Raw genomic sequence first — 12,839 nt, 5'->3', positions numbered from 1 at the left:
CTCCTTCATCTCCGACATTGTCGTCTCCAGTGGTCTGACCTGAGTGGTGACCACCCCGGCCGTCGCTGTTGCCTGCAACTTCCCCGTAGTAGGGCTTCCCACTCGGACGAGAGGAGAAACTGCTGCAGACGCCAAGGGAGTGTTGCCACTGCCGGGCTAGCAGCCACCCTGTCCTCCCGCAGCTGTTGCAGGAGTATTGAGTAGAGTGTTGTAAGTTGGTCGACCCGATCCGCCCAGGGCCTCCTCCTCGCGCGGGGTCGAGGGGTCTCGGACATGTCACTCCTTGCTTTCCGCTGTCTTCTCATGGTTGGGGGGGCTGTTCTGACCCAGTTTGCAGACAATGCTGTCTCTGGATCACGGCCATCCACGCTGGGAGTAGAGGCACGTTCCTTCCCTTCTTCACTGGGGTCTTTTATGTTACCATGTCGAGGCATTGTGATCCCACCGCTGCCATCAGTTGTAGTGAGTCCACCAGATGAAGTCAGAGGGGCCACACTTTTTTTTATTTTTCGCAAGCTCACGCCGCACGCATCCACCCTACTCCGATTCCCTCCAAGAAGCACTCCGATCACCCCGCCTCTCCCAGTGACGTCAAATCTCTCTCTCTGGGCATTTTCTCTGTCTCTCGCCCCGCCTTCTCTCTCCTTTTTCTCATGACGTCACCCTGACACTGTAACCTTGGATCACGTGAGTGTTTCTACCCTCGGATCACGTAAGTATTAGCACTAAACCCATATGAAAACAAACCGACCTGAAAGGAATATAGATTTTTACAATGTTGTATGTTTAGCTCACAAACGTGGCTGCTGGTTACATTGACAATCACAGGTGCACGCTTTGATCTTTCATAAATTAGACCCAACATGAGTGAGTGTTCTTTTTCATTCTCCGTTAAATACTATCTATCAAGGTCACAGTAACACAGAGAGCTTGAATGATTCTTTTGGACGGTTTTTCTCAACAAAGTTACATCTGTTCACGATTATGCAGCAACTTATTTAGTTTGTTGAGGAAACACTGCATTTAAAAAAAATGTGAATAATTTTATGACATGGATTTTTACACTAGCGCAGAGGAAGGTCGAGCTAAATTAAATAATGAATTAGGCAAAGTCGCTTCAAATATCACATTTCTTTACAGAAAGTGACAGTAAAAAATAAATATACGCAGCACATTGCTTCATCCAAACGTGACGTCACTGCAAAAGAGCCCCCCCCCCTCATTCATAATCATGAGCGGGTGGATTTTTAATAAATATTTTTACGCAAAATCGCGTTTAATTTGACGTTTCTGTATTGAGAAAGTTAATCAAATAAATAATTATACGCAGCAACAAAGTGTTTTTGGTGTATTTATTTATTCTTCAGTACCTGAAACAAAAGGTAAGTCACAGAATAAGCTTGTTCATTTAGTTTATGTATGTGTGTTGCATTTTGCACCATATGTAGCCAACCGTGCTAATCGGAGGTGTGCCAGATCCCGACAGCACATAAAACAATCATCTTAACTATATACAGCTTCCGCTCTTCCCTTAAAAACAGGTCAATCCGAAGCCCTTCTTAACCACTCATACATGTCATCCTGTCACCAGAACTACACGACAACTTTTAAAAGCCTCACTCTTTATCTCAACCACTGCCTTCTCTTGTACAATTGTATCATTGCTGTAAAGCGCCTGCCTTGGTGTAAGGCAAGGCCATAATTATAATATATATTGGGGGACACACATCCCCCCTAATATTCAAATATGCTCAAAATGTCCCCCCCAATATATTGCTATAAAAAAAATATTACTATGCTATGTAAATAAAAACAACAATTTGCTAAACCTTGGCCACAATATCTGGACTTGTCTTCATATAAATCAATGCATAGATTTATGTTTATATTATTGTGGTTATGGTTGTACTTTATTAATCCCTAATCTCTGCCATTACATATGTAGGGGTGTTAGAGAGAGAGCCGTTATGCATGGCAGCTTATGGGAAACAAACACAGTGGGCGGGGCTACGTGAGTGCACGGGGGGGGTGCTCTCAACGACGTCCGCACCAGGCAGCCCGGGGCCCCATCCCTCAGCGGGGGTGGAGTATAAAGGGGGATGTGTCAGAGGGCTCGGGGCAGAATGTTAAAGCTAAACCAGTGAAGACCGAAGATCGTCTAGCTAGAGCCCTGGACTCCCCTGGGACGCCGCCCTTGTCAGGGCCGCGCAGGACCGAGCCAGCGGCGTGGTCCCGAGAACCAGAGCTAGTGCTCTGGGACTCCGGGTACCGTAGCCCGACTTACCAGTGTCGGGCCAGACAGCCTCCCCTAGCCCGTTAGTGGAGGACTAGGAGGTAGGTCAGAGATAGCTAGCAGTGTATTCCCAGCTAGCCGGGTGAGGGGGCCGATACCCCCTCTAGTATTGTATGTCCACAGTTGTGACTACTTGTACGGAATAAATACGTGTGCCTCACCAACGGTGTCCAAGAGTCATCAACGGTACTTCATCTGGTGTCAGAACAACTACGAACATGGACACGCGCCGGACAGCTCGAGCCGGAGTACCGCAGGTGGAGGACACCGCTGAAATTGTCGAGCCCGAGACGGCTCAACAAGACATCGTGCAGCCGGGGCCGGACGCATTCTTACCGGGGCATCAAGATGAAGAGGAGCCGCCATCAGAAGGGCTGAGGCTGGCTCACGCGAGGCTGGCGGAGCTGCTTTACGCCGCTGCCGCCACACTCGAACACATCACGCGGCTGGGGGCTGGTGGACCACCACGGGGCGAGGAGAACCGACGTCCGATGCGCCTTCCCGCCATCTCAACGGATTCAAACTTTGAATCTCCCGCCATCACCGCAGCAGCTGCTGAGGGCGTGGCCGGCCTGAACCTCGGGTCCAACATCGCTCTCGCTGGGGCTGCCGCGTCACCGCCAGCGGAGGGAGCGTCATCACGGCTGCGACAGGCGATACCATCTGCCGTTTGCGCCGAAGCGCAGCCGAGTTACGGGGACAGCAGCCTGCGAGCTTCCATGGCGACCGCTGCGCTGCACCAACGGCTGCCTCCGCTCAAAGAGTTTGTTAGCGCGGAGGGCGACTGGGGCGGCTTCCAGCGACGCTTCCTCGCCCACCAAGAAATGGCACGGTGGTCGGATGCTGAGGCTCTCTGCGCGCTGCCGGCGCTCCTCGACAGCGACGCACTCGCCGCCCTTACATCGGCGCCGAGGGAGAAGCGCTCCACGCTACAGATGGCGCTGCAGTTGCTGGCCGGGGTCTACGGACCTTCAGCGGAATGCAGGCAGCAGTTTTACGATCGCCAGCGGGGTGCAAAGGAGTCGCCCCTGGCGTACAGGACGAGTCTCCTGGCACTGGCGAAGACGGCCTTCCCTCGAATGGATGACGACGGCGTGGACGCCATGGTCACAGAAAAAATCCTCCTGCTGGCAGACGACCTGGACATCGCCGTCGTTGCACAGGAGGACACGGAGATGAGTTCCCTCCAGGCTGCGCGGCTCCTCCACGCCAACCTGCTGTCACAGCGTCGGAAAGCCAGCAGGGCAGCGGCCGGGCGTGCGGTGGCTGCAGCCACCCTCCCGGCGGAGGAGGTTTACGCCGTCGACCGTCGACGGCAGCAGGGGACGGGAGCACGGTCGGGCCGGGATGGGTCGAGCCGCTTCGACCGTCCGTCATCGCCGCCGGCGCTCCCGCGTTGCTTCAACTGCGGCGTCCGGGGCCATGTCGCCTCGGGGTGCCGCTCTCCTCGGCAGCGCGGGACGACGCCTCGACAGGACGCCGGCCCTCCTCCTCCCAAGCTCCATCAACATAATCCGGCGAGTCGCGGCACCCCTCATGTTTGGCCCAAGCACACACTCGTCACACACTCGCACACCGCAACGAACGGGGGGCCGACATTGCGCTGCGACGGGCCAACACGCACCACTATGGGGACTCAAATCGAACCCAGGCAGTGGTCCATGTTGGCCCATCGCGTTGTGGCCGCGTCGTCGGGGTCGTCGGCCGTGGTGGGACACATTGACGGGGTGGAGGTACGCATCCTGGTCGATACGGGGGCATCGGCGACCATCATTTCCGAACTCATTTACAATATTCTACCTGTCCAGAGCCGTCCTTTACTGCCGGTTAACGTCCCATTCTATGCTGCTAACGGGGGCTCTCTTGGCATCATTGGACAGATTCGAGCGCAAATTTGTATCGGGGATATCAAATTGTCGGGCCCGATTTTTGTTTCCTCCTCGCTGGCGGTTCCGTGCCTGCTGGGGACGGACTTCTTGGGCAAAATGCCGATTCGTATTTTAATAGACCAGGGATGCATTGAGCTCCCGTCGGGACGACGCATGGCGTTCCTGCCTTCCCCTACTGCGGCTCGGACGGCGTTCGTAACAGTACCAGCGTTCGTCGTTAAAACAGTTCGTGTGCCGCCGGGAGCTCAAATGTTGGTGCCTCTAAAACTTCGTCGGCCCTTCGCTGAGGGCATTGGGGACCAGGGAATTCTGCTGGGACCATCTAGGGCCGGGGTTAGTGGACCTCATTTGATTCCGGCCCAGACCGTCGTAAGAGGGGACGGGGACCCTTTCATCGCGGTCCTCAATGTGGGGTCGCAGACAGTGGTAGTTCCTCAAGGGACGGTGCTTGCTCACGCGACGCCAGTGCCCTGCGAGGAACCTGTTGCGAATCATGTCGGCACTGCTCACCGGCCGCACCCACATTCGGACAGCGATGGAGGGTGGCTCGATGCGCTTTGTGCGGGATCGACGGACCTGTCAAATTCAGAGCGCCAACAGCTTAGAACGCTACTGCGGGAATTTTCCGACGTTTTCAGTCGGGACAAATACGATTTGGGTTGCACTCATCTGCTGCGTCACCATATTGACACGGGTGACAGCGCGCCAATATGCCAGAATCCGTATCGGTTAAGTCCCGCCGAAAAGGACCATGTCAAATCGGCTATTGATGACATGTTAGCCGCCGACATCATTTCTCCTTCCACCAGCCCTTGGGGAGCGCCGATCGTCCTGGTTAAAAAGCAGGACGGCTCGTTGCGGTTTTGCGTTGATTTTCGGCGCCTTAACAAAATTTCAGTTGCCGACGCATACCCGCTCCCACGGATGGACGAATCGCTGGACGCCTTGGCGGGAGCGCGATTCTTCTCCACACTGGATTTACTTTCGGGATTCTGGCAGCTTCCTCTGGACGATGATTCAAAGCCTAAAACTGCTTTCCGTACACCGCACGGCCTGTTCCAATTCAACCGGTTGCCGATGGGCTTACACTCAGCGCCGGCAACTTTCCAGCGTTTGATGGAATTGGTTTTGGCTGGATTGCAATGGGAGTCGTGCCTGATTTATTTGGATGACGTTATCGTCTTTAGTAAAACTTTTGACGAACATCTCCAGAGGTTGCGGGCGGTTTTCCTAAAGATGCGGGCTGCTAATTTGAAATTCAAACCCCAAAAATGTCATTTGTTACGCGATTCGGTGCGTTATTTGGGGCACATCGTGGGGTGCTCAGGTATTGCTACCAATCCCGCCAAAACGCAGTGTGTCAGCTCCTGGCCGACTCCCACCTCGGTGGGAGAGGTCAGGAGTTTCATTGGCTTCGCGTCGTATTACCGACGGTTCGTCGCTGATTTTGCGACGATTGCCAAACCCCTACACGCTTTAACATCAAAAGGGGTTCGGTTCCACTGGGGTCAGGAGGAGGAAGCTGCTTTCTGCTCCCTTCGGGACGCCCTGGTAAAAGCTCCTCCCTTGATTTACCCCGATTTTTCTGAACCATTTTTGCTCGACACCGATGCGAGCAACACGGGTATTGGGGGCGTGCTTTCCCAGGTGGTTGACGGCGTGGAACGGGTGGTTGCGTACGGCAGTCGGGTGTTGTCTCCAGCGGAGCAAAGATATTGTGTCACCCGTAGGGAACTGTTGGCAATTGTCTATTTCATCCAACAGTATCGCCCATATCTGTACGGTCGGCATTTCACCGTCCGCACAGATCATGCGGCACTGCAGTACGCCCTGCGAGTTCAACAGCCATCGGGACAATTGTCCCGATGGTTGGAGATCCTCCAGGATTTTGATTTCGAAACCACCTACCGTAAGGGCGTTCGCCACACCAACGCGGACGCTCTGTCGCGCATGCCAACCACCTCTGAATGTGCATGCCTCCTGGGGTCGGGACGTTGCAAGCCAGCAGGGGACATGCCGGTTCCGGTCCTGGCGGCCGCCGCCGACGACGAAACATTGCTTCCAAATTCTATCACACAACAGGGAAAATATTCCCTGCTGGGTTTGCCTGTTAATGAATGGGGGCGCCTCCAGATGGAGGATACCTCCCTCCTCGCGTCGCGTCGTCGTGCCGGGGAGGCGGGGCGGGGGACGGGTGATGCCGACGCATGGGAAATGCACGCGGGGTTGCTGATGCATTGGGACGGGAAATCCCATCGACACCGGCTGGTGGTCCCTTCTGGGTTACGGGGTAGGGTGGTGTGGGCTGCTCATGAGCGCCTCCTCCACCTGGGTACCCAAAAGACCCTCGCCTTGCTCCAGCTTGATTTTTTTTGGCCAGGCATGACGAGGGATGTCGCAGATCTGTTGGCATCATGCCCTCGGTGTGCGCAGCGAAAACCACCAGCACGGGAGTCAAACCCGCCTTTGCAGTCTATCAGAGTCTCCAGAGTGAACGAACTTGTCGCGCTGGATATTCTGGGGCTATTTCCCGCCACCCCTAGGGGCAATAGATATTTGTTGACCGGGGTGGAATAGTTTACGCGCTGGCCTATGGCCTGGCCCCTGGCCAACCAGTCGGCAGCAGCCATCGTGGAGGCCTTTGTCCAAGGTTACGTCATGGACAAAGGTGCTCCGGAGCGGCTGCTGACCGACCAGGGAAAATTTTTTTCCGGCAAACTCCTCCAACAGGTCTGTGAGCTCCTGGGAACGAAAAAAATTCGTACCTCTCCCTATCACCCGCAAACTGACGGGATGGTCGAGCGTCTGCATCGAACCATCACGTCTATGTTGTCGCAGCAGGTTTTGGACTCACAGACCGATTGGGACTTGCAAATTCAAGGGGTCCTGGCAGCATAAAGATTGGCCCCCCATGCTGCGACGGGATTTTCACCCTTCTTCCTCATGTATGGCCGCGAACCTGACCCACCTGTTCGGGCACAGCTGCAGATCCCCGCGCCGCTGGGAAAAACTAAATTGGCCGACCATGTTAAATTTAACCTTGCGAAATTGACTGAGGCACGGGATGCTGCCATGCTGAATTCCGACAGGCGTCAGAAAGCGAATGAGCGCCTCAGACTGGGTCGCGCGCACGTGCTACAGTGGAAGCCGGGGGACAGGGCATGGCTGCACTGTCCCCAGGTACCACTCGCGACCTCCTCAAAACTGGTGCGGCCGTGGCGGGGCCCCGTCGAGGTGGTCGAGGTTTTGCGGCCTCAGTGCGTTCACATCAAATGGGGGAAGTGCCGGTGGTTTGTGCACCCCTCTAGGCTGAAACCCTTCGTTGCGGTGCGAGGCCCCACTCCACACACGCGTGGCCAAACATGTGGGGGGTCGGCCGACTCAAAGGGTCCGTCTCTGCTGCTCTCGCCTGACGTGTTGCCGGCTGTCCCGCCCCCAGGTGCACCAGGAATGACGGGCTCCCGCCCAACAACCCCTACGGGGGATGCCGAGGGTCTCGCGACATCAAGCGCAGACTCACTTCGAAATGGACAGCTGCCACCGGATGGTCTGCCATCCGGGGTTGCCCCGTGTGACGGGCCTGCGGCAAGGACGCGCGCAAGAATGCGCAGACTCTTGTGATGCACAAAAAGAAGAATTTTTTTTTAATTTTTTATTTTCACGTGTATGGTTACTGTGCGCTGCGTCGGTGGTGTGCTCCTGGCACATTGTGTTGTGTGTGTGTTGGGGGTTCCTTGCGATTTGTATATACGTTGCTTTTACGGAATTCGTATTTATTCGGGGGGGGTGCGTCGGGTTGTTTTCCCTTCGGGGTTTTCTGGTTCTTCTTGTTGTTCTCTTCGCGTTATGTTGAAAAATAGTGAGGCACACGCGCGGTCAGGGGGTAAATGCGCTTTTATTGTCGTTTTTTTTTGTATGTTGGCAGCCGGGACGGCTGCAAGCTATGCGGGGGGGGGGGGGGGGGGGTGATGTAGGGGTGTTAGAGAGAGAGCCGTTATGCATGGCAGCTTATGGGAAACAAACACAGTGGGCGGGGCTACGTGAGTGCACGGGGGGGGTGCTCTCAACGACGTCCGCACCAGGCAGCCCGGGGCCCCACCCCTCAGCGGGGGTGGAGTATAAAGGGGGATGTGTCAGAGGGCTCGGGGCAGAATGTTAAAGCTAAACCAGTGAAGACCGAAGATCGTCTAGCTAGAGCCCTGGACTCCCCTGGGACGCCGCCCTTGTCAGGGCCGCGCAGGACCGAGCCAGCGGCGTGGTCCCGAGAACCAGAGCTAGTGCTCTGGGACTCCGGGTACCGTAGCCCGACTTACCAGTGTCGGGCCAGACAGCCTCCCCTAGCCCGTTAGTGGAGGACTAGGAGGTAGGTCAGAGATAGCTAGCAGTGTATTCCCAGCTAGCCGGGTGAGGGGGCCGATACCCCCTCTAGTATTGTATGTCCACAGTTGTGACTACTTGTACGGAATAAATACGTGTGCCTCACCAACGGTGTCCAAGAGTCATCAACGGTACTTCACATACAATGAAAAAAAAATGGTAAAAAAGTAAAAACAGAGCAATGTAATAAAATACACTATTAGACATTATTGTAAAAAATAAATAAAAAGTGCATCCCATGTGTTAGTGAATTCTTTAATATTTTAGGCAGGATATTAGTTTTCAAATTTAGATTTTTTTCTGGGTTGGGACCCCCAGACACCCTGGAAGATTTGGTCCTCCCCAATGTTGACTCCATGGCTACGGCCTTGGTGTAAGGAAAGCTAAGGTACGTGCATGGAGGCCTCACCATTGTTGTGAGCGTCCAGTTGAGACTGTGAGTTGACGGCCACCTTGCAGATGCCGCAGTACAGCAGGCGCTTGGCCTTCTCCTCGTCCGACTCGACGATGGCTGAAGCGGGAGCAGCACCGAGGCATGCGGCGGTGCTAGCTGCTCCCTCGTGCGCGGCGGCGTCCACGGCGCTGTTTCGCTGCTGGGGGACGGGGCTGCGCTCACGCCCCCCCTGCTGTGCTCCTTCGCACCCTGGGGTGGTGGAACTCGTGCATTCGCTGTGACATCCTGAAGGACACGCGCGGACAGAGGAGAGAGCACCGCACGCAATGGATTCACACGCCCGAACCTACAGACACTTCAACGGAATCCCTCCTGTATTGTGCATCTACAGACGCTTACTGTGGAGCGATTTCCTTCAGTTATTGACACTGGCATTAAACACAACCTTTGCCTACGAAATATAAGTCCTGTCTATATTTAATTCACTGCAAAACATTTCCAAGCAAGCACAGCGGTGGCATCTCTCCTTCATTAGTCGCCCTGGAACAGTGGGAGAAATTGCACATTTACTATAGACTCAGCTGGTGTCTACATAGGCTGGGTACTACTGATTTAAAGCAATGTGGTACTAATTTTATCTACCTTATCAAATACTGTGCTGTGTTGACCGGATGTTAACTCCGTCTTTTTATTGCAAGTCTTGCGTTTCGCTAGAGCACCTCTTTATCCTTGTAACAAAAAAATACTCGCTTATTTAGTGACCCACGTATCTGAGAGACTTACTTTTTTTCACAGTCAATACGATGTCTCTCTTTTACGTTTGTCTGATCCACGTGTTTCTCTTTCTATCTTGCAACTCCCCAAGTTCATTGCACACTTTTCAGACAGTTTTTTTCTCTCCATTTTTATTGTGTCAGCGTTTTTATTTCATCGCCAGGTAAGATGCACTGACTGAAAACTTCTCCTTAAGGCACACTGGTATGTTGCTTTTCATGACTGCATTATGCTCAATATTCTAAACGCACTCCAACTGCTTTTGCTTGCCTTTTTGTTTCATTCTATTCTGCCTTCAATAATTGCTCTAGGTTCACGCACCTGCTGTTTTACAGTAACATCCCGCCAACGTTTTTTTATAAATTTACTTGTTGTACATGACTTCGTCTTTGTTAAGTTTATCAATTATTTCCCGGAGTTAATTTTCATTCGCTGTTATAATAACTGCCAATGGAAGTAAATGGGCTTGGATGGGACACATCAATAAAAGAGACGATGGCCGATGATCCAGACTGGCTATGGAATGGCAGCCAAAGGTGTACACATGCCCATGAGGACAGCACCCATGTAGATTGGGATGAGATAAGCTCATGGACAGATGTGATATGGATCGTGGCATCGTAGGACCATGAAGGATGGTAACAATTTGGGGAAGCCTTCATCCAGCACTGGACACATCATGACTGGCTGATGATGGTAATGAACATTTTCAACAAAAAACTCTGCATTGCACAAAGTTGGATGTCATTAGGTGTGTATATCTGACTAGGCAATGTACATGTTCCGAGATGGTTGGGTTCCACCAACCTTTGTGCTCAGAGCTGTTTGAAAGGGTGGTGGTGGATGCCAGGGTGAAACTGGATGAGGAGAGAGATGTGGAGGTGGATGGGCTGCCAAGGTCAGAGGTAGCACCTGTGCTCTGTCTGGCCTTCAGGGCCTCCAGAGCTTTAAGCTTCTTGCAGTGCTTGCTGCCTTTGTAGTGAGCCTCAGCTTGGTTCTACAAAGGAGAATAAAATGAAAGACAAACTGTGCAAGGTCATGGCTCATTCATGAAAACCAGAAGCGACCGCTCGTCGTCAAACACTTAGAATAAGCTCTAATTGGCAGAGTCACAAACATATCATGACAGCTGTAATGAATCATAAAGATTGTCATGTCAACATGCCATCCTGTGAAGCTAATGAGTGGCATGTGAAAATGAATAGAATTATCGGCTCAAAAATATATTGCGAATTTACAATGGCAGCTAGAAACATTCAGGCAATGGTATACATCATGGTGTATATTTAATGGTATATGGCATATGTCTGTCTGATATTATAAACATACAGTACATGCCATACTTTGTTTTCAAGCCCACATGTCATTCATAGGCAGTGTTTGCATGCCTCACACACAATAAACAGTCATCGTCGCACGTACTGCTCAAAACAAACACGTGGTACTCCTGGGATTTGATGTCAAACAATCATATGGTAATGGACGACTGAATGACAGCGTTAAGAGTGCAGCTCAGGATTAAAGTACCCTCTGAATATATGCTAGTTTAGCCAATGAGCAACTCATTGAAATTAGTTTTTGTTCCAATGTACATTTGATGGCAGCCAACAAAGAACCCATTTGCTTGCAAACAGCTTTGTGGTCAGGCTTAAAATGTGTTGATAATGGCGGCACCCCCATTTTTCAGAATTAGATTTTGAAAATTGCTGGTACATAATTGGGGCTTCGAAATAAATAACCCTACATTAAACATAATTACAGAGCCTTATTTACGTAGAGTCAGTATTTCGAAAAGTATTTTGAAAGTTTCGCACTTGCTGATGTGCTGCGGTGCCATCTGTGAGGGCGTTTAAAAATAAAAGTTCATGATTATGAAAGAGTGCAGCAGATGTGCGCGTATGAGCGATGGCTCAGGCTGGTTATTACAATCCCGATCTGTCATCAGTTCACTCGGGAGCCCCTCGGTGCCACACAGCTAGCCTCCCATCACGCGGGCTGTGCTCTCTGCCACAGTCATCAGTGGGCAGCCTGGCTGTCACGGTGGATAACAGTAGCAGATGCATTGTAAGTGGAGCAACAAAGCATTCCCCTTCAGTGTCTGTATCTAAATAAGTGGAAGATTACCAGTTGGTATCTCTTGCCTTTCTCTTTACATATGTAGAGGTGTAATTGTGTATGGGCGCGGATGGCTAACAAACACAGGGGGCGTGGTTATGGCCGTACACAGAGGAGGTGCTCACACCGACGTCCGCACCTGCATCCCCCACGGGCCCCTCCCGGGGGCCGAGTGCTATAAAAGGTGGTGAGCCGGAGGGCTCGAGGTCGGGGGTATCAGCTTTAACCAGCGAAGACCGAAGACCAGCTAGCATAGGCCCCGGAGCTCCCCTGGCTCGCTGTCCTTGTCAGGGCCGACCAGGGCAAGCCGGTGGCGTGGCCCTGAGAGCCCAGACTCAGGGTGCCGGAATCCCAGCTTGACCAGGGCTGGTATAGGTAGCCTCCCTTAGCTCCGTAGTGGAGGACTTGGGCTTAGGTTAGCGGGGTTAGATGTTGTGTCTCCCTGTTAGCCGAGTAAAGGGGACGTTAACCCCTTAAGTACTGTGTGTACCCGCTACTGTACACAAGTTGGTGTTAATAAATAAGTGTGCCTCCGATCCCGTCGTCAAGCCTCCTGAATACTTACTACATCTGGTGTCAGAAGTAAAACGTTCAACGATGGACACACGAGGGACGACACGTACCAGGGAGTCGGAGATGAAGGACACCGCGGCCGAATCGCCACCAGAGATGGCCGAGGTCGGATCGGAGCAGCCGGGGCCGAGTACACCCGTGCTGCTACGACAGGAAGGGGGGGATGCGTCGGCCGAGGGACTTCGGCTGGCTCACTCCCGCCTGGCGGAGCTGCTCTACGCTGCGGCCGCCGCGTTGGAAGAGATCACGCGGCTGGGGGATGGAGGGGCTGCGCGGGACGACGACAGCAGCCGACGCGCGGCGACAGTTCCCGCCACCCCGATGCGGCTCACGGTTAAATTTCCCGCCGTCACTACAGTGCGGGCAGAGGGCGGGGCCGGCCCGCGTCAGGTGACTGCTGAGGGCCAAGCACGAGCCGTGACAT

The 12,839-nt window shown here is 53.1% G+C and overlaps 1 protein-coding gene across 1 annotated transcript in view; it reads right to left on the bottom strand.

Annotated features, from left to right (window-relative positions):
• The window catches only part of LOC144723255 (zinc finger protein 385D-like), a 44,957-nt gene that overhangs the window by 14,884 nt on the left and 17,234 nt on the right, over nucleotides 1-12,839 (bottom strand). The window contains exons 2-3 of the mRNA XM_078601847.1: nucleotides 10,535-10,724; nucleotides 8,969-9,238 (exon numbers count right to left, since the gene is read on the bottom strand). Of these exons, the coding sequence (XP_078457973.1) occupies nucleotides 8,969-9,238; nucleotides 10,535-10,724 (460 nt within the window). The remainder of the gene's footprint in view (nucleotides 1-8,968; nucleotides 9,239-10,534; nucleotides 10,725-12,839) is intronic.

The sequence above is a fragment of the Lampetra planeri genome, chromosome 1 (assembly GCF_965212315.1).
Source record: "Lampetra planeri chromosome 1, kcLamPlan1.2.h2, whole genome shotgun sequence".
Classification (NCBI taxonomy): domain Eukaryota; kingdom Metazoa; phylum Chordata; class Hyperoartia; order Petromyzontiformes; family Petromyzontidae; genus Lampetra; species Lampetra planeri.
Note: the sequence above shows the minus strand (reverse complement) of the source record. Positions and strands in the feature narration are given on the sequence as shown.